Source organism: Heptranchias perlo, chromosome 2 (assembly GCF_035084215.1).
Source record: "Heptranchias perlo isolate sHepPer1 chromosome 2, sHepPer1.hap1, whole genome shotgun sequence".
In the NCBI taxonomy this organism is placed as follows: domain Eukaryota; kingdom Metazoa; phylum Chordata; class Chondrichthyes; order Hexanchiformes; family Hexanchidae; genus Heptranchias; species Heptranchias perlo.
In genome coordinates, this window is record NC_090326.1 from 123,450,502 (window position 1) to 123,472,375 (window position 21,874).

The window sequence follows — 21,874 nt, forward strand, 5'->3', positions numbered from 1 at the left end:
AAGATTAATGGACAGATGATTGTGAGGAACGCATGCTTGAATTCCCAAAATGTTCTCCCGTCAGATGAGATTTCCCAGTGGGACTGCAATTTAATAAAATTATCCCTATTGTATCTTCCTTAAAGTTTCTATTATATGGAATGCATCAAATAGAAACAGTCATGTAAACCTTGATTACTGGTGTGTGGGTTTCTGCCTGTTTATATTTTACTTGGGTAATTCGGCACAGGTTTAAAAAAAAATTCTGGTCCAAAGTATTTGTGCCCGTATAATGTTACACCAGTAATGGATTACTGTGGCATGTGAACCCCCATACAGGAGTCAACTGCCATGATGTCCTTCAGCATAGCGTGATTATTAAGGTGAAATTAAATTTAATGAGCACCAGTTTTCATTCTCACTTTTAATTTTACCACAGGTAGTCAAAAGTGTAAAAAAAAGGAGACAACTCACTAATATAATGTTGGAAGAGTTGAATAAAAGATGCAGATTATAAGAAAAATTTTGAAGACCACAGAGAGAACAGGTCAGAAACACCATCAGGAAAGAAAGATACAAAAGGTGTCCAAGAGAATACCACACTCTCCTCTTCACCTTCATGAAAGGCAAACTTCAATACACATTAAAAAAAATACTACAATTTATACTATATTAAATTTGCTATGTATGCCAATCAACCCCTATTTAGGCATCAGCATTCTGTGACACCCAGTCATCACTAGCTGGGGCTGCATAAACTTCAGAAGCTGCAAATCCACATACCTATGCATTCAGCATCACTAACGCAGTCTGAGGGAAACAAGCTATGTCCTGACTTCCCATGGGCAATTTCATAGGACATCCATTAGTATAAAGAAAATAGCTGGGAACAAATGTCAAAAAGTTTCAGGAAAATAGGGATTGTGATGGAAGAAAGCCCAAGGCCATCACAATACATTGAATAAAGCACAAACAGAATACCAGGAAGAAACATAATAAAACAACATATAGACTAATGATATACAATACCAATATTTCATTCTTGTATGTAAATATGAATCAGGAGCTTAAACTTTGACTGTGATTTCAATTTTTTTGCTGGAAAGGTGATGAGGTTCCACAGTGTCAGCTAAGATCAAGATCAGTGTATTACATGGTTAAAAATCAACTCTGAATTATTAACCAGTTTTCTGAATAGAGTTGTGAAGACTAATGATTGAGATTAATTTATTACTGAACTTTTAGCATTGGACAGAGAATATTTCTTTTACAAATTGACCCATAAATGTCAAAAATAATGGATACTGCAATTTTTTTTTAAATGAGTTTTTATATGCAGAATAACATTCTTCAAACCAATCTTTGAAATGACCAGAACTATACTATATATATATTTTTTTCTTGCAGATGATTGCAAGTGTGAAGATAAATGGGCTGGGTGCATAATGGAAGATTCTGGGTAAGAAATCATATACTGTATGCCATAGAAAACAGCAACCATCCTGCTGTCTGATTTCTGAGAAGTAACCTAGTCATCATATTTCATCTTATAAAGAAAGACTTGCATTTATATAGCGCCTTTCATGACCTCAGGGCATCCCAAAGCTCTTTACAACTAATTCAGTGTTTTTCAAGTGTCGTTACTGTTGTAATGTAGGAAACACGGTAGCCAATTTGCATGTAGCAAGGTCCCACAAACAGCAATGAGATAACGACCAGATAATCTGTTTTTTAGTGATGTTGGTTGAGAGATAAATCTCTGCAGGACACCAAGGAGGACTTTCCTCTTCTTCGAATAGTGCCGTGGGATCTTTTAGATCCACCCGAGTGGGCAGACGGGGCCTCGGTTTAACGTCTCACCCAAAAGACGGCACCTCCGACAGTACTTCATCGAAGTATCAGCCTAGATTATGTGCTGAAGTCTCTGGAGCAGGACTTGAGCCCACAACCTTCTGACTCTGAGGCGAGTGAGAGTGCTACCACTGAGCCAAGGCTGACACCTATAATTTAAAGGGATTTCAGGTATGTTTTGCTGCGTAAGTGTTTTTCTTTAATGTTACACGCAGAGTGAAATGTACCTCATTATCTATCCTCTGGAAGTTTCAAACAGATTCAGTTGGAAGTTTCAAACTGATTCAGTTTTTGGAAGAGCCAGAAACAGTTTTCCTCTGAATTCTTCATTTAGAGCTGCATTATTGGGGGGGGGGGGGGGTGAAATTGGTCTACACCAGTACCGTGAAACAGGCTCATAGCGAATTGGCAGTCTGAAGTGAAAAAGAAAATCGGACATGGTGTCAAATGGGCTGCCGTTTCATTGTGAGCCTGTTTCGTGCTGCTGGCGTAGTCCAATTTCACCTCTTTGGTTTCCAGGAACGTTCTCATAGCAGCAAATGTGATACACTCTGCAACACAAACTACGTTTGTTGCAGCACTCTTGTTTTAAAAACCCTGGACTTGTGGTGTTCCAGATCCACTACTGGAAATGGGCCAGAGCAGGACTCCTGGTTGCCTGCTACAGTGGGCATTGACCCGATCCCAAATCCCAGGGTAGGGCTCAATTTAATAATCAGGACAGCCAGCTACTGCCTGTAGCAACACCCTGCCACTCTGACAGATGTCCTTTTTGAAGGGCTGAAGATTCAAATTTTAAAAAACATTTATGCTCGCTGGAAAACAAAGTGCCCAGTTTCCCTCTGGGCTCGATACCTTCGACTCTTTCCACTTTTGGGGCCTTTCCAGGACCTTCAATAGACATGGCTTCCCTTCTGCCTAAGGAGGACCCATTGGCTGGAATTCTTGGGTAGCCCAGGAACACCTAAAGCTGATTGTAGATGTAGAGACCTGGGTGTGGAAAACTCACATTCCTTCCCTCCAACCCTCCCCCCTCACGAGCTGCATTTAGGACATGGGTTGCAGAAATTTTTCAGGTCTGGGCTCCAGCCCAAACCCTGGTCTCTCTGTGGCCTGCTTTGTGCCCTCCCACCCCCAGGAATTCTGACTCCATTGTTTCCACATTGTTTCAAAAAAATATTTTCTTTAATTCAGCACATGATCTGGTTCATGTCACATGTTTATACAGATATCACTTATCTACGAGACATTTATCTGACAATTTTCAGACATGCTAATGCCCCTTTAAAGTTTAAACTTTAACAAACACTAATGAAATGCTTGTGTAGTGATTTGGATTCTATATCCCACAATTCTGAAGCTAGATGCTATAGTGATGGGAGAGAGCTATTTAAAAGAACAATTACTTGATCAAAACACTTGTTATAAAATGTACCCCGCTCACTCCCTCCACTGTCCTATCAATGGCAGAGCCTTCAACCATCTTGCTCCCATTCTCTGGAACTCTTTCCCTGAATCTCTTTGTCTCGCTATATCTCACCCCACCTTGAAAAGCCTCCTTAAAGCCTATCTACTTCAATAACACCTTTTGGCTCCATCCCCTAATTTCCCTCCTATCCTTGTTTTGGGTCAGACCTTCAATCATGAAGTACTTTGGGACGTTTTGCAACGTCCAAGGTGCTATATAAATGTGAATTGTTGCTGTCGTCGAAGTATTCAGGTTGTTAGACAAATTGTACCATTTTGTGTGTTACACCAATGCTGCTCCCAGTGAACCATGTGAAGATTAGTTCCCTTTGCATGACTGTATTGGTTCAGCTGTGTTACTGCACAGATATGCCATGCTAAGAAAGAAAAAGAAAGACGTGCATTTATATAACACCTTTCACGACCTCAGGACGTCCCAAAGCACCTTACAGCCAATTACGTACTTTGAGGTGGTAAGCGTTAGGTTCACTTCAACGATTCCCCACATGATGTAATCCAGGACTGTCTACATGAGGCAGAGTGCACAACTCTCATAAAGCTGCTATTAGCTGGTTCAGTGGCTGGAGACCAAGTTCCTCGACTGCTGTCAGGAAATAAGTGTGCCGTGGAGGCAGGGAAAAGTAATTTGCAAAAATAAGGGGAAAGGGAGCAAAGTTCCCAACAAAATGGGTTCTACAGCACTGCAGTTCACAACAACACTTATTTGACCAAAATTTGGGCTAAAGGGCAAACACAAAGCAGTTACTTTGCAATTGTGCTGCAAGTCCAATTAGAGTCCAGCTGCTGGCTTTGTCTCTGCAGCAGGGGAAAATGGCTCAGCAGAAAGAAAAGTATTTAATATGTTCAAATTTGAACATAAATCTGAATAATAGGCTGGAGATAAGTTTGATTTTTTTTTTTGTTTTCTTTCAATCCGTGGTTGATTCTGGTAATGACACCAACTATCTTGCCACTCCCAAATATTGTTATGTAAAAGTTCCCAGATTAGCCCCAATTTTTGGTATAAATGTTAATTAAAGGCAACCTTGCAGCAACAATTTTTTACACTCCTTGTATGGGGTATTGAGTAGTTCCATGGCTGGGGGGGGACTAAGAATGAGAAATGCAGTTCACAATCCACTGCCCTTTTCGCAGACTGAATCTTCACATTGTTACAGCTGGGAATTCTATACAATCTCTGATACCAGGCTACCTTTAATAGCCTTTTTAAAATATGACGCACGGTTACAAGTGCAGTATGTATTTTTCTCCATTTTATAGCATTTAGGAGGATCCACTTCAGCAGAGTCCACTTCCATTTTAAGTGATTGTACAGTACGTAAGTTTATCCATGACCATTCTTTCTCATATTTGGTATTAAAGTAGATTTTGGCATCCAGTGACAGGTACTATATATTCATTTTTTCTGATTTAGATTTATAAAATCCTGGTTTGAAAGCGTATTTAGTATTCAAGACAGTGTGGAAGCTTTTCAGATTATTGGCTTACAAAATACATGGTTATTCTTGTTGTGTGAGGTAAATACCAGTAGATGGCATAGCTACCCTATTTATGCTAATAAAGTGCAGTTCATGTTTTCTACTGTGCTCGCTAAGTGATAAATAGACCTACAGTCTAAAGACTGTCACAAGATGAAGGCCAAGTCATATTGTTTTAATATGAGATCAACAAGCCCTTTTCTTCACTTGATTCTTTACCCATTGCCCATCTGCTTTCTTTTAATGGAAAATTAGGATAAATTTTCCCACCAGGATGAACTGTACATGTGATCAGCCATGTCTCCAGCTCCTCCCAAGCTAGTTCAGGAGATATATGCAACATCAGTTAATCTGCAGTGCACAGATGCATCAGGCAGATCAATGATGTGTCATTCATCAAAGTAAACAACTTCATCGCCTTTGCCATACATGTGATCAGCCATATCGCCAGCTCCTCCCAAGCTAGTTCAGGAGATATATATAAACTGCCAGCAGTTTGACAAGACCCTGCGATTCTTCCACATTACAGGATTCCCCAGAGTTACGGGCTTTATTATGACACGCGTGGCCATCCAGGCCTCTACATACAAAGCCCTGTTGTTTAGTGACCGCAAGGGGTTCCACTGCACCAACAGAATTATTCAAGTGAATTCCCACTTCCCAGGCAGCAAGATTCCTTTTATTTTAAGATAATTCTCTGTGCCTGGGTTACTTGAAGGAAAAGGAAGAGTTGAAAAATAACTTCTAGGAAATAAAGACTACAGTATTCTGCGCTCGCTCATGCCACCCTTGCAACAGCCTTGAACACTAGGTGAATGCAGATACAAGGAGACCCATACAGCCAACGGGAACACCATTGTGCACACTATATAGGCATCTTGAAACAATGCGACCAATGAAGCGATATATAACAGCCCAGCATTGCCTGGCTCTCCAAGGTCATCAATACTACACAGCTCTGCCATCCAGAGAGGCCTAACCATCGAGTAGGTGGAGAAGGAGGCCCATTCACAGCCCATAAAGAGCAGAGACTGCTGATCACCATAAAGCTATTCCCACTGAAACGCCTTTGCAGCAGCAGACATAGTATGCCAGGCTCTCATAGATGAAAGTGGCTGAACTCATAGATAAGTGCCTGAGCTGTCCTATTCTCTAACAGCTGCGTGAGCATGAGCACTATGCAGTAGCCCAATACTCCTTCACAAACGTTATTCTCTGCATTACCTCAATTACCATGGTTGTTCATCCTTTGATCTGCTGAAATAAAGTGAACCCATATTTAGTACTCTAGCAGTGATGAGTTTTATGCACCTGGCAGACTCAAAATTCCACAGACCCTTTCCAGGGTGCTGAAGCATAACAGGGCAATATTTCTGCCTGTCACCTTTCCAGGCTGTTGACACAGTCCCAGATCCCAGGGACTATTTTAATATTTGGAGCAGGGGGCCCGCATCTGTCAACCAACCTTAAAATGCATTCAGGTGAACTTTTTTTAGCCAGTACATAGCAAGCCCAACAAGAGAGGGGGCAGTTCTGGACTTAGTTTTAGGGAATGAAGGTGGGCAGGTGGAAGGGGTATCAGTGGGAGAACATTTTAATGGTAGTGATCATAATTCAGTTAGATTTAGCATAGTTATGGAAAAGGACAAAGATGGACCAGGAATAAAAGTTCTCAATTGGGGAAAGGCCAATTTTACTAAGCTGAGATGTGATTTAGCAGAAGTGGACTGGAAACAGCTACTTGCAGGTAAATCAGTGTCAGAGCAGTAGGAGGCATTCAAGAAGGACATGAAGGTTCAGAGCAAATATATTCCCACAAAGAAAAAGGGTGGGACTCCAAAATCTAGAGCCCCCTGGATGTCAAGGAGCATACAGAGTAGGATAAGCAAAAAAAGGAAGTTTATGTCAGGTACTGAGAGCTCAATACTGCAGAAAGCCTAGAGGAGTATAGAAAGTGCAGGGGTAAAATTAGAAAAGAAATTAGGAAAGCAAAGAGAGGGCATCAAAAATTATTGGCAAGTAAAATCAAGGAAACCCAAAGATGTTTTATAAATAACGGAGACGATAACGGAGACCTGGCTCAAAAAAGGGCAGGATTGAGTACTAAATATTCCTGGATACAAAGTGTTCAGGAAAGATAGGGAAGGAAAGAAAGGAGAGGAGGTGGCAGTATTGATATTGCAGTACTGGAGGGAGAGGATGTCCTCGAGGGGGTCAAGGACAGAATCTATTTGGTTAGAGTTAAGAAATAAAAGAGGTGCCATTACATTACTGGGTGTATTCTATAGGCTACCAACTAGTGGGAAGGATATGGAGGAGCAAATTTGCAGGGAAATTGCAGAGAGGTGCAAAAGCTATAGAGTAGTGATAACTGGGGACTTCAACTATCCTAATATAGACTGGGATAACAATAATAAGGGGCAAAGAGGGGGAGGAATTTTTGAAATGTGTTCAGGATAACTTTGTAAACCAGTACGTTTCTGGCCCAATGGGGAAGGAGGCATTGCTGGACTTGGTTCTAGGGAATGAGATGGGCCAAGTGGAGCAAGTGTCAGTGGGGGAACATTTAGGGAGCAGCGATCATAGTATCATAAGGTTTAGGATAGTTATGATGTGGAGATGCCGGTGATGGACTGGGGTTGACAATTGTAAACAATTTTACAACACCAAGTTATAGTCCAACGATTTTATTTGAAATTTACAAGCTTTCGGAGGCTTCCTCCTTCCTCAGGTAAATGTCAGGAACTCCTCGAAGCCTACGCATTTATAAATCACAGAACAATACATGGTGATTACAGATAGTCTTTGCAACTGCCCGTTGCCAAGGCAATCACAGTGTTCAGACAGAGAGGTGTTACCTACAGAGCCCCCGAATAAAGGCAACAAAAAAAACACAGAAAAAAAAACAGAGAGAGAGGCAGAAACATCCGGAAGGCAGAGAAAGCCAGCAAATGACCCGTTATATTAAAAACAGATAGCTTTTGTTCGCTGGTGGGGTTACGTGTAGCGTGACCCCACCAGCGAGATCCCACTAGCGTGTAGGATAGTTATGGAAAAGGACACGTACCACTCTAAAGTAAAGTAAAAATACTCAATTGGAGGAGGGCCAATTTCAATGGAATGAGAACAAATCTGGCCCAGGTAAATTGGAATCAAAGATTGGAAGGCAAAACTGTAAGTGAACAGTGTGTGGCCTTTAAAGAGGAAATGGTTCGGGTACAGCCTAGGCATATTCCCACGAGGCAGAAAGGTAGGACAACTAAAGCCAGGGCTCCCTGGATGAGAAGAGATAGTGAGTAAGATGAAACGGAAAAAAGGGGCGTATGACAGATGTCAGGTTGATAACACAAATGAGAACCAGGCAGAATATAGAAAGTTCAGAGGGGAAGTGAAAAAGGAAATAAGAGGGGCAAAGAGAGAGTATGAAAAAAGACTACCGGCCAACATAAAATGGAATCCAAAAGTCTTCTATATGCATGTAAACAATAAACTGGTAGTAAGAGGAGGGGTGGGACCAATTAGGGACCATAAAGGAGATCCACTCATGGAGGCAGAAGGCATGGCCGAGGTACTAAATGAGTACTTTGTATCTGTCTTTATCAAGGAAGAAGATGCTGCCACAGTCTCAGTAAAGGAAGATATAGTTGAGATACTGGATGGGCTAAAAATTGATAAAGAAGAGGTACAACCCCCCCGCCCCCCCCCCCCAAAAAAAATCTGCCACTGTAACATGGGGGAGCAGGCATAAGAAGCACCCGTATCCTGGATCAAGATTTCTCATGCAGGGCAAATTGGGTGGAAAAAACCCAGTGGATTCAAGTTTTGCCCCAAATTGTGACCCCCCCTCCCCCTGAGGTCACGCTGCATTTTCACACTCCTTGGCCTCTGGAATTTCAGATTCATTGTGTTTTACCTCAGTGTTTCCCCTTGATGATAGTGTATGATATATGTCTTCAAGAACCTAGCCCAATGCTTTTCCAAGGTGCTTCCAATGTGGGAAGTAGTTGACGTAGCTGGCTGCTGGGTTTCAGTGGGAGACTCCTGGGGTTGATGTGGCTGTATACCTCCTTGTTCTGGGTCATGCGATGGCTATGGAACTGATCCTGCTGTGTTCAAAGCTCTGGTGGCTGCCTCGTCCTGCCTGCTTTGTGACACATCTGTTATTTGAGCAGTGGGTGGATAGGCTGGAAGTGGCATTGTCCTGAGACAGCAATCTCGTCCATGTCTACTCTAGCTACACCCCTGCTGCTGCCACTCCTTCACCATGTACACTGATCTGTGCGACAGCAGGCCTTTGGGCAGCAGTGAGGGTTGTGAAGCTTTCCATAATCGCTCTCAATCCCGTCCCCCAGCTGAAGCCAGACAAGAAAGCCTACTATATATTAGAGCCTAAGGCCTTCATACCAGCAGTGGGTATTCATGAGAGATATCTGCATTGTGCAAAGGACTTCTGTCAGTGGGGGAGCTCCAGGAATTGCCCTGTATTCAACAGTGGACTGCATTTCCGATTAGCTGTCTTGCAACATTGCATAGATGTAGGTGGACTCCTTCTAGCCTTGCAGAGTGCTTTGGACAGAACCAAATGACTGCAGGTAACAATCATACACGTAGAGCAACCTTTTATATGTATTTCTCCTAAGGTCCAAATTCCAGGGCCCTGCAGCTCAGGAAGGATGCATGCTGGCCCTCTGGCCTTCAGTTTCCTGCTCTTCCACTGCCACCACCACTTGCTTCTACTCACTTGTGCTCTGCAATTCATCCGTTGCTTACTCCTCATGAAGCATCTAATTCCCTGGGATGGATGTACCTATGAGTGGCACTGGGTGGTATGAAGTGCTAGCTTCTTCTGTGCTACTGGCAGCTCTGATTGCTTCTTGGGGAACTCCTACAGAAAGAAAAGAGAAACATAAGTTAGAGTTCTAGCTGCAGAACAAATAAGCTCCGATTTTAACTACTGTCCAGGAGTCCTGCAGGCAGGGGGATGAGGCAGACGGCCAACCATCCAGCCCTCTGCATAGGCTCCGTCAGTCTCCTGCCCAAACCCAGCGGAAAGCGATAACTGGCGCTCCTGCCCTTCCTGGCTGACAAGGAAATTTTTTAACAATTTTAAAACACTTGCCTTTCTGGGCACCTTCTGGTCCCAGCTCCTCTTGTCGCCAGGTTGGCCTGATAGGGAAGCCACAACGGCTTTGAAGCCCAATCTGCATATTTGAAGAAGGACCCCGCTCTCTTATGGCAGGTGTTCCTCTCGCCTGCTCAAAAGAGCAGGTTAAGATAGCAACCCACTGGACGGCAGTGGGATCGGTGTGGGTTAAGTCGCACAGACCATTTTAACAGCCCGCCTACCCGGTTTCTGCTGAGTGGGCAGGGTTAAAATAGACCCCATAGTAATTACTTGACGATATGTGTCTTAGTGTTGTGCTTGAGTGCATGCCTATGTGATTGAGTAAGACGAGAAAGGATAACAGAAAAAGGATGGTATTAGCCATGAGTTTGAGGGGAAGCCTTTGACTTCACTTTGCCCCATTCCCGCTGTGCTCACAGTTCCCAGCATTTTGGCAGTGACCTCTTAAAATGCATTAGAAGGTTTTAGAAGGTTCACTCGGTTAATCCCGGGGATGAGGGGGCGGACATATGAGGAGAAGTTGAGTAGATTGGGACTCTACTCATTGGAGTTCAGAAGAATGAGAGGCGATCTTATTGAAACATATAAGATTGTGAAGGGTCTTGATCGGGTGGATGCAGTAAGGATGTTCCCAAAGATGGGTGAAACTAGAACTAGGGGGCATAATCTTAGAATAAGGGGCCACTCTTTCAAAACTGAGATGAGGAGAAACTTCTTCACTCAGAGGGTAGTGGGTCTGTGGAATTTGCTGCCCCAGGAAGCTGTGGAAGCTACATCATTAGATAAATTTAAAACAGAAATAGACAGTTTCCTAGAAGTAAAGGGAATTAGGGGTTATGGGGAGCGGGCAGGAAATTGGACATGAAGCTGAGTTCGGATCGGTCAATGCCCTGTGGGTGGCGGAGAGGGCCCAGGGGCTATGTGGCCGGGTCCTGCTCCGACTTCTTGTGTTCTTTAGATTTGTGGTTGGGATCAGATCAGCCATGATCTTATTGAATGGCGGAGCAGGCTCGAGGGGCCGATTGGCCTACTCCTGCTCCAATTTCTTATGTTCTTATTATGGGCAGGAGGTTTCCTGGGCTGCCTTCCATGCAGGTTTGCTCCTTCCTATTATGCGCTGCCTTGTCCTCCAAGCAAAGAAGTAGTGTTGAGATGTTTGAAGTGATACCTAAGGCCCATCCTATTTCCCAGTATGTGTTACTGAATGAACCTCCGTCACTTTGTGACATCCTCTCAGCTTAGTTTCCCACCTAGCCATTTCACAGCGCAGTGGTCCTGCATCCTCCAGTGTTGAGTTGGGACATCTATGCCGAGGTGTAAAGCACTAGATGGTTCCAAAGTGAAAGACAAATTTAGAAAGACTTGTACTTCTATTGCACCGTGTAGTCACTGTTGTAATGCAGGAAACGAGGCAGCCAATTTGTGCACAACATGGCCCCACAGACAGTACTGAGATAATAACCAGATAATCTATTATAGTGATACTGGTTGAGGGATAAATATTTTCCAGGACGCCGGGGAGAACTCCCTTGCTCTTCTTCGAATTGTGCCATGGGATCTTTCATGTCCACCTGAGAGGACAGATGGGGCCTCAATTTCGTTTAAAGACGGCAGCCCCTTTAGTGCAGTACTGCACTGAAGTGCCGGCCTAGATTATATGCTCAAGTCTCTGCATTACAGCATTTTAAGAATTAAGTGCTTTTTAACAGGCAGCCTTTAAGCCCCTGGCCGGCGAGGGCCGTATAAATATTCAAAAGTCAGGGTCTGTTGACATCATTCTAACCTCGACGTGTATTTAATCCTTGAACGTGTGTCGCTTGTTGAATACTGAGCATTCCTGGGAAGCTGGATGGATCTAGGGCCAGAGGAGGCACAGCAAGGTAAGTTTAAATTTCTTCTTAATTGGTTTCCTTGTGGGCCAGGAGGAGCGCTCCTCTAGGTCCAACAAGGAAACCTCAGGCCTCCCATGCTGGGCTTCCCTCCCACACTCCCGTCCACGTCATTGTTTCCGGGTTCGGACAGTAGTTAGCGGTCCAATTTTTAAATGAGCCCCATGAGTTAAAATAGCCTGAACCTCACGCTGGTTTGACCGTGTGAGCCAATCGCTCACTTCGGCCCCCAGTTAAAATTAGAGCTTATGCGTCGGAAATATGATGTAATAGGGACATAGTTAAAGGCTCAGAATGAATGAGTTTCATAAGGATGGCGTATATATGCATATGCAAATGAAGTACATAGAATTTTATAGCATAGAAACAGGCCATTTGACCCTACAGTTCTCTGCTGGTGTGTATGCTCCACACGAGCCTATTGAGGGGCCTAACACCTGTTTATGACCCCTCAGGGAAAGTGGGCTGCCCTGAGCAGAGCAGGAGTCTGGCCTGTTCTGCTCAGGTTTTCCAGGCGAATTTGCGGCCTAGAAACCAGCCGCCACCAAAAGAGAGAATTTTTTTTTAAGTTTGATGTGGAGCCAAGAAAAGCAGAGGGCTCTTCCAGCTCAACAGCACTCCCAAGGGCTGCAACCCGCTCGCAATCGGCCCCCCTCCTGTTCTTCTCCCCCGGAACATACCTTGGAGCCACTGCCGGCGAGGCAAGCGGCCCGACATTCATCCTTATAAAATGGGCAAGATGCCTGTGGAGGCACAACAGGTAGCAGCAGCTTGACCAGATAATGTTACTGAAGTCCAATTTTGGGCCGGCCTCGAGCCTCCACAGTTGGGGCGTGCACGCTATGCACAGCGCCCATTTCAGGGCCAAAAACAGGCTGAAAAGAATTTCCACTCCCTTGTGCCCTGGAATATATTGGTATATATTAATGACCTGGACTTGGGTATAGAGGGTATAATTTCAAAGTTTGCAGATGACACGAAACTCAGAAATGTAGTAAACAATGTGGAGGATAGTAATAGACTTAAGGAGGACATAGACAGACCAGTGAAATGGACAGACACATGGCAGATGAAATTTAACTCAGAAGTATGAAGTGATACATTTTGGTAGGAAGAATGAGGAGAGGCAATATAAACTAAATGGTGCAATTTTAAAGGGGGCGCAGGAACACAGACACCTAGGGGTGTATGTATACAAATCTTTGAAGGTGGCAGGACAAGTTGAGAAGGCTGTTAAGAAAGCATATGGGATCCTGGGCTTTATTAATGGAGGCATAGAATACAAAAGCAAGGAAGTTATGCTAAACCTTTATCAAACACTGGTTAGGTCTCAGTTGGAGTAATGTGTTCAATTCTGGGCACCACACTTTAGGAAGGATGTCAGAGAGGGAGCAGAAGAGATTTACTAGAATGGTACCAGGGATGAGGGACTTCAGTTATGTGGAGAGACTGGAGAAGCTGGGGTTGTTCTCCTTAGAACATGGAAGGTTAAGGGGAGATTTGATAGAGGTGTTCAAAATCATGAACAGTTTTGATAGAGTAAATAAGGAGAAACTGTTTCCAGTGGCAGAAGGGTCAGTAACCAGATTTAAGGTGTTTGGCAAAACAGCCAGAGACGACATGAGGAAACTTTTTTTATGCAGCGAGTTGTAATGATCTGGAATACACTGCCTGAAAGAGTGGTGGAAGCAGATTCAATAATATCTTTCAAGAGGGAATTGGATAAACACTTGAAGGGAAAAAAATACAGGGCAACGGGGAAAGAGCTGGGGAATGGGATTAATTGGATAGCTCTTTCAAAGAGCCGGCACAGGCACATTGGGCCGATTGGCCTCCTCCTGTGCTGTACTTACTATGATACTATGAATCCAAGTAAAGTTAGATTTTCTTCAAGTTGTTAGATTGTTTTTTCTTCTGATATTCATAAGGAACTTCAGAGTAATCAGTCCAATTAATTTTAGACATATAAACATGTTAAACAGCATTAATTTATGATAATATGCAAAAGTTACATAGAACTAAACTGCCTATTGACATCATCAGGACTGATTGCACAAGTGCAGTGCTTGCCTGCTCCAGACCTGAATGTTTACCATAAGTCAGTGCCTATAAATCATTGTACAACAAAATACAGCATTGAGTAGTTCCCTGTTATTCTCACACCTGGTTTGCCACCACTGAGGTGAATTGCAGCAACAGTGTTTCACTCCAATATAGTGTAGAGTTTTGAGGATAAATATCCCAGATATGGCAACAAAATCTTTGCAAGTCTGTCACTTATTGGAGTGACTGATGATGTGGTTTGTTGGAGACATTGTTTGCACTGTTTATTTATAAGGAATCACAAGCATTTCCATCAATATGTTAACAACAAAAGATGGTAATAAAGTACATTTCAGTATATAAAAAAATAAACCTGAAAGCATATCAATGTGACACCACTTTACCCTAGTAATGATGTGGAGATGCCAGTGATGGACTGGGGTTGACAATTGTAAACAATTTTACAACACCAAGTTATAGTCCAGCAATTTTATTTTAAATTCACAAGCTTTCGGAGGCTACCTCCTTCCTCAGGTGAACGATGTGGACATACGCATTTATACATATAGAACAATACACGGTGTTTACAGACTGCCCCTGCAACTGCCCGTTGCCAAGGCAATCACCGTGTTCAGACAGAGAGGTGTCACCTACAGAACCCCCGAATACACATTCAACAAAAAAACAAACAGGAAAAAAAAACAGAGAGAGGCAGAAACATCCGGAAGGCAGAGAAAGCCAGCAAATGACCCATTATATTAAAAACAGATAGCTTTTGTTCGCTGGTGGGGTAACGTGTAGCGTGACATGAACCCAAGATCCCGGTTGAGGCCGTCCTCATGGGTGCGGAACTTAGCTATCAATTTCTGCTCGACGATTTTGCGTTGTCGTGTGTCTCGAAGGCCGCCTTGGAGAACGCTTACCCGAAGATCGGTGACCGAATGTCCCTGACTGCTGAAGTGTTCCCCGACTGGGAGGGAACCCTCCTGTCTGGCGATTGTTGCGCGGTTTTGCGGATGTTTCTGCCTCTCTTTTTTTTCCTGTTTGTTTTTTTGTTGAATGTGTATTCGGGGGTTCTGTAGGTGACACCTCTCTGTCTGAACACGGTGATTGCCTTGGCAACGGGCAGTTGCAGGGGCAGTCTGTAAACACCATGTATTGTTCTATATGTATAAATGCGTAGGCTTCGAGGAGCTCCTGAACATTTACCTGAGGAAGGAGGAAGCCTCCGAAAGCTTGTAGATTTCAAATAAAAATTGTTGGACTATAACTTGGTGTTGTAAAATTGTTTACAATTACCCTAGTAACAATAATTTATAGATTTCAGTTAGAGGACGCCGATTTTATAATCTGCCTAATCAGTAGATGTAAATTAGGCCTGATTAGCATAACAGTTTAATATGTTCTTATCTAGTCTTTAACTCAATTTGCATGTGAAAATTAATATAAGTAACATTAATTAACATTCTATCCTTAATCACATAACAGTTATACCCTTCAGAATTTCTAGGTAGGATTTGAGTCATTGAATGTTAGAGCAGAGACAGGCAATTTGACCTATTAAGTCTATACTGATGTCTTTCTACACATGAGCCACTTTGTCTAATCCCACTCTCCTGATCAATCCCCATCCCCTTTAATATTTCTCTATTTCAAGCAGTTATCCAATTCCCTTTTTAAACTTTTTAAAAGAATTTATTGACTCTGCTTCAACAATGCTTTATGGCAAAGAACTCCATGTTCTAACTACCCTCTGTGTAAAGAAATCTTTCAGACCTCCCTTTTAATTCTTTTTATGATTATCTTAAACGTGTGCCCTCTTGTTACTGTCTTGCAAACCAGTGGAACCAATCTGTTACTGTTTGCTTTATCAAAACCCTTCATAATCATGAAGATCTCAATGAGGTCACCCCTAAACCTTCTGATTTCTAGAGCAAAAGCCCCAAATTCTCAATTCTCTCTTCATAAGTTATAGCCCCTCTTAGAATCATAGGAAGTTATGGCATAGAATGAGGCCATTCGGCCCATCGTGCCCATGCTGGCTGAGAAAGAGCTATGCACCTTAATCCCACTTTCCAGCACTTGATCCGTAGCCTTGTAGGTTACGGCACTTCAAAAGCACGTCCATGTACTTTTCAAAATGAGTTGAGGGTTTCTGCCTCTACTACCCTTTCAGGCAGTGAGTTCCAGACCCCCACCAACCTCTGGATGAAAACATTTCTCCTCAGCTCCCCTCTAATCCTTCTACCAATTACTTTAAATCTATTCCCCCTGGCTCCAGAACTAGCTGCACCTCTAGCCAAGCTGTTCCAGTACAGCTACAACACTGGCATCTGCCCGACAATGTGGAAAATTGCCCAGGTATGTCCTGTCCACAAAAAGCAGGACAAATCCAATCCGGCCAGTTACCACCTCATCAGTCTACTCTCAATCATCAGCAAAGTGATGGAAGGTGTCGTCGACAGTGCTATCAAGTGGCACTTACTCATCAATAACCTGCTCACCGATGCTCAGTTTGGGTACCGCCAGGACCACTCAGCTCCAGACCTCATTACAGCCTTGGTCCAAACATGGACAAAAGATCTGAATTCCAGAGGTGAGGTGAGAGTGACGGCCCTTGACATCAAGGCAGCATTTGACCGAGTGTGGCACCAAGGAGCCCTAGTAAAATTTAAGTCATTGGGAATCGAGGAAAACTCTCCAGTGGCTGGAGTCATACCTAGCACAAAGGAAGATGGTAGTGGTTGTTGGAGGCCAATCATCTCAGCCCCAGGGCATTGCTGCAGGAGTTCCTCAGGGCAGTGTCCTAGGCCCAACCATCTTCAGCTGCTTCATCAATGACCTTCCCTCCATCATAAGGTCAGAAATGGGGATGTTCGCTGATGATTGCACAGTGTTCAGTTCCATTCGCAAACCCTCAAATAATGAAGCAGTCCGAGCCTGCATGCAGCAAGACCTGGACAACATCCAGGCTTGGGCTGATAAGTGGCAAGTAACATTCGTGCCAAACAAGTGCGAGGCAATGACCATCTCCAACAAGAGAGAGTCTAACCACCTCCCCTTGACATTCAACGGCATTACCATCGCCGAATCCCCCACCATCAACATCCTGGAGGTCACGATTGACCAGAAACTTAACTGGACCAGCCATATAAATACTGTGGCTACAAGAACAGGTCAGAGGCTGGGTATTCTGCAGCGAGTGACTCACCTCCTGACTCACCAAAGCCTTTAAACCATCTACAAGGCACAAGTCAGGAGTGTGATGGAATACTCTCCACTTGCCTGGATGAATGCAGCTCCAACAACACTCAAGAAGCTCGACACCATCCAGGATGAAGCAGCCCGCTTGATTGGCACCCCATCCACCACCCTAAACATTCACTCCCTTCACCACCGGCGCATCGTGGCTGCAGTGTGTACCATCCACAGGATGCACTGCAGCAACTTGCCAAGGCTTCTTCGACAGCATCTCCCAAACCTGCGACCTCTACCACCTAGAAGGACAAGAGCAGCAGGTACATGGGAACAACACCACCTGCACGTTCCCCTCCAAGTCACACACCATCCCGACTTGGAAATATATCGCCGTTCTTTCATCGTCGCTGGGTCAAAATCCTGGAACTCCCTTCCCAACAGCACTGTGGCAGAACCTTCACCACATGGACTGCAGCGGTTCAAGAAGGCGGCTCACCACCACCTTCTCAAGGGCAGTTAGGGATGGGCAATAAATGCCGGCTTCACCAGCGACGCCCACATCCCATGAACGAATTTTAAAAAAAACTCCCCCTGGTCACTGACCCATTTGCTAAGGGAAATAGGTCCACCCTATCCACTCTATCTAGTCCTGTCATAATTTTATATACCTCAATTAAATCTCCCCTCAGCCTCCTTTGTTCCAAAGAAAACAACCCCAGCCTATCCAATCTTTTCTCATAGCTAAAATTCCCCAGCCCTGGCAACCCAGCCCTCGTAAATCTCCTCTGTACCCTGTCTAGTGCAATCACATCTTTCCTGTAATGTGGTGACCAGACTGTACACAGTACTCAAGCTGCGGCCTAACCAATGTTTTATACAGTTCTAACATAACCTCCCTGCTCTTATATTCTGTGCCTCAGCTAATAAAGGAAAGTATCCTGTATGCCTTTTTAACCACCTTATCTACCTGTCCTGCTACCTTAAGGGATCTGTAGACATACACTCTAAGGTCCCTTTGTTCCTCTACACCTCTCAGTAGCCTCCCATTTATTGTGTACTCCCTTGCCTTGTTTGCCCTCCCCAAATGCATTACCTCACACTTTTCTGGATTGAATTCCATTTGCCACTATTCTGACCAGCCCATTGATATCTTCCTGCAGTCTACAGCTTTCCTCCTCACTATCAACCACATGGCCAATTTTTGTTTCATCTGCAAACTTCTTGATCAAGCCTCCGACATTCAAGTCCAAAGTCCAAAGGGACCTGAGTTATTGGAAAAATTTTATTTTCAAATTATCATTATTAAATTAAATGCAATAGGTATAATTGATTGACATATTCTTTATAGGATATTATACTTTACAAATCTGTAGCACGAGGGTCAATGGTACGAATGACAATAGGAGACAGACCACAACTTCAATACTACTTCCCTTTTCCTATTTATTTGCCCTGCAATACAAACTATTTTGAACAAAGTAACAGTAAAAGGAAAATTATAATAAACAAAATGAAATATTGAATGCACCGTTGGATATTTTGTCAATGTTATTGCAAGTGTTCTAGACATTCGCTGGTGTGTTTCTACTGTGGGTGAGTGTAGTGCACTCCTGAATATAGAATTGCCTGAATGAATTACATTGAGTTACATCGAAACTACAGCATAGGAACAGACCATTCAGCCCAACTGGTCTATGCTAGTGTTTATGTTCCACACAAGCCTCCTCCTTCCTTACTTCATCTAACCTTATCAGCATATCCTGCTATTCCTTTCTCACTCACGTGCTTATCTAGCTTCCTCTTAAATGCATCTATGCTATTTGCCTCAACTACTCTCTGTGGTAGCCCGTTCCACATTCTTACCACTCTTTGGGTAAAGAAGTTTCTCCTGAATTCCTTATTGGATTTATTAGCGACTATTTTACATTTATGATCTCTAGTTTTGGACTCCCCCACAAGTGGAAACATTTTCTCTACTTCTACCCTATCAAACCCTTTCATTATCTTAAAGACCTCTATCAGATCACCCCTCAGCCTTTTTTCTAGAGAAAAGAGCCCCAGCCTGTTCAGCTTTTCCTGATAAGGATATCCTCTCAGTCCTGGTATCATCCTTGTGAATCTTTTTTGGACCCTCTCCAATGCCTCTATATCCTTTTTATAATATGGAGACCAGAACTCTGCACAGTACTCCAAGTGTGGTCTAACCAAGGTTCTATACAGGTTTAGTATAACTTCTCTGCTTTTCAATTCTATCCCTTTAGAAATGAACCCCAATGCTTTATTTGCCTTTTTTATGGCCTTATTAACCTGTGTCGTTACTTTTAGTGATTTGTGTATCTGTACCCCTAGATCCCTTTTCTCCTCTATCCCATTTTGACTCTTATTATCCAAGCAAGATGTGGCCTCCTTACTCTTCCTACCAAAATGCACTTATTTATATTGAAATTTATTTGCCAATTACACGGCCATTCTGCAAGTTTATTAATGTCCTCTTGCGTTGTGACGCATTCTTCCTTTGTATTAACTACAGCACCACTTCTACCATCCTTTGCGTGTAGAACTGTTTCCTAATTTTACTCCTGGAAGTCAGTTCCCCTTACTATCTTGAAAACTTCAATCAAATCACCCCTTTATCTTCTAAATTCCAGGGAATATAACCCTAGTTTGTGTAATCTCTCCTTGTAATTTAACCCTTGGAGTCCAGGTATAATTCTAGTAAATCTATGCTGCACTCCCTCCAAGGCCAATACATCCTACCTAAGGTTTACTGTTTTGTAGCCAGTTTGCTATCCACTCTGATACTTGTCCCCTGACTCCACATGCTGTGACCATAGTCATGAGTCGACAAGGCGATAACTTACCGAAGGCCTTTTGAAAATCAAATATATTACATCTACTATATTACCCTTGTCTACTCTTTCTGTTACTTCTGAAGGTTCTCAACTCCCATAATTAAGTATATGTTAAAACCAAGTATTTATTTAATGGTGTAAGCTTCACTAAGAACAAATTTACATTCTCATAGTCTTCAGGGCATGTAATAGCATCCTGGTACATTTGTATTAATTTACCAAATAGAATAAATTATTCTGATTTAACATGATTAAATGGGGCTAAATTTAAGTGTGTGTGTAATGGAGTAGAACCTAGGCCAAACTGCATTGCTACAGGGTTTTGCTGTTATCAGTGCCGGTGAAACATCCTGTAGTTTTTGACACATTTCGGGGTTTTGCATCTTGTGTAACAATGTACGGTGGTGCTTTTGCACAACATTTAATAATTATGGTGATTTGTTTAACCAATTATAAGGGGAGATTTTTCTAGGTCTGCACCAGGGTCACACTGGATCATCTTGGTGCAGTGAATCAGAAAATCAGGCAGATTAGAGCACATACCTGGAAAGAAACACATCTAGTTTTCCTTCCATTCCTTCCTGGGCATAGACCCAGGAAAATCTCCTATCTTTTCTCAGGTTGAGACTTGTTAGCCAGATTAGTCTTGGCGCAAGAAATAATTACATTAACACACAATGGATAAAGGACTGCAATTCACTCCTATCTCGTAGTATATGGCAAGTAGTGTATCAGTGTCGTATCTGTACACATTTTCTTTATTATTCGTTCATGGGGTGTGGGCGTCGCTGGCAAGGCCAGCATTTATTGCCCATCCCTAATTGCCCTTGAGAAGGTGTTGGTGAGCCGCCTTCTTGAACCGCTGCTGTCCGTGTGGTGAAGGTTCTCCCACAGTGCTGTCAGGTAGGGAGTGCCAGGATTTTGACCCAGCGACGATGAAGGAACGGTGTTTTATTTCCAAGTCGGAATGTTGTGTGACTCGGAGGGGAGCGTGCAAGGGTGTTGTTCCCATGTGCCTGCTGCCTTGTCCTCCTAGGTGGTAGAGGTCGTGGGTTTGGGAGGTGCTGCTGAAGGATTCTTGGCAAGTTGCTGCAGTGCATCCTGTGGATGGTACACACTGCAGCCGTGGTGCGCCGGTGGTGAAGTGAATGAATGTTTAGGGTGGTGGATGGGGTGCTAATCAAGCAGGCTGCTTTGTCCTGGATGGTGTCAAGCTTTTTGAGTGTTGTTGGAGCTGCACTCATCCAGGCAAGTGGATAGTATTCCATCACACTGCTGACTTGTGTCTTGTAGATGGTGGAAAGGCTTTGGGGAGTCAGGAGGTGAGTCACTCACTGCAGAATACCCAGCCTCTGACCTGCTCTTGTAGCCACAGTATTTATATGGCTGGTCCAGTTAACTTTCTGGGCAATGGTGACCCCCAGGACGATCAAGGTGGGGGATTCGGCGATGATGATGCCATTGAATGTCAAGAGAAGGTGGTTAGACTCTCATGTTGGAGATGGTCATTGTCTGGCACTTGTGTGGCACGAATGTTACTTGCCACTTATCAGCCCAAGCCTGGATGTTGTCCTGGTCTTGCTGCATGCAGGCACAGACTGCTTCATTATCTGATGGGTTTCAAATGGAACTGAACACTGCAACATAAGTGAACATCCCCAATTCTGACCATATGCTGGAGGGAAGGTCATTGATGAAGCAGCTGAAGATGGTTGGGCCTAGGACACTGCGCTGAGGAACTCCTGCAGCAATGTCCTGGGGCTGAGATGATTGGCCTCCAACAACCACTACCATCTTCCTTTGTGCTAGGTATGATTCCAGCCACTGGAGAGTTTTCCCTCTGTTTCCCACTGATTTCAATTTTACTGGGGCTCCTTGGTGCCACACTCGGTCAAAAGTTGCCTTGATGTCAAGGGCAGTCACTCTCACCTCACCTCTGGAATTCAGCTCCTTTGTTCATGTTTGGACCAA

General features: G+C 43.6%; 1 protein-coding gene across 5 annotated transcripts in view; it reads left to right on the plus strand.

The window, feature by feature from the left end:
- Positions 1 to 21,874, plus strand: part of adam22 (ADAM metallopeptidase domain 22) — a 370,054-nt gene that overhangs the window by 237,743 nt on the left and 110,437 nt on the right. For all 5 annotated transcript variants that reach the window (XR_010967372.1, XM_068007033.1, XM_068007024.1 and 2 more), the window contains exon 14: positions 1,387 to 1,438. Coding sequence is in view for 4 of the 5 variants with exons in the window: in XM_068007033.1 (XP_067863134.1) it covers positions 1,387 to 1,438 (52 nt within the window). In the remaining variant the exon portion in view is untranslated. The remainder of the gene's footprint in view (positions 1 to 1,386; positions 1,439 to 21,874) is intronic.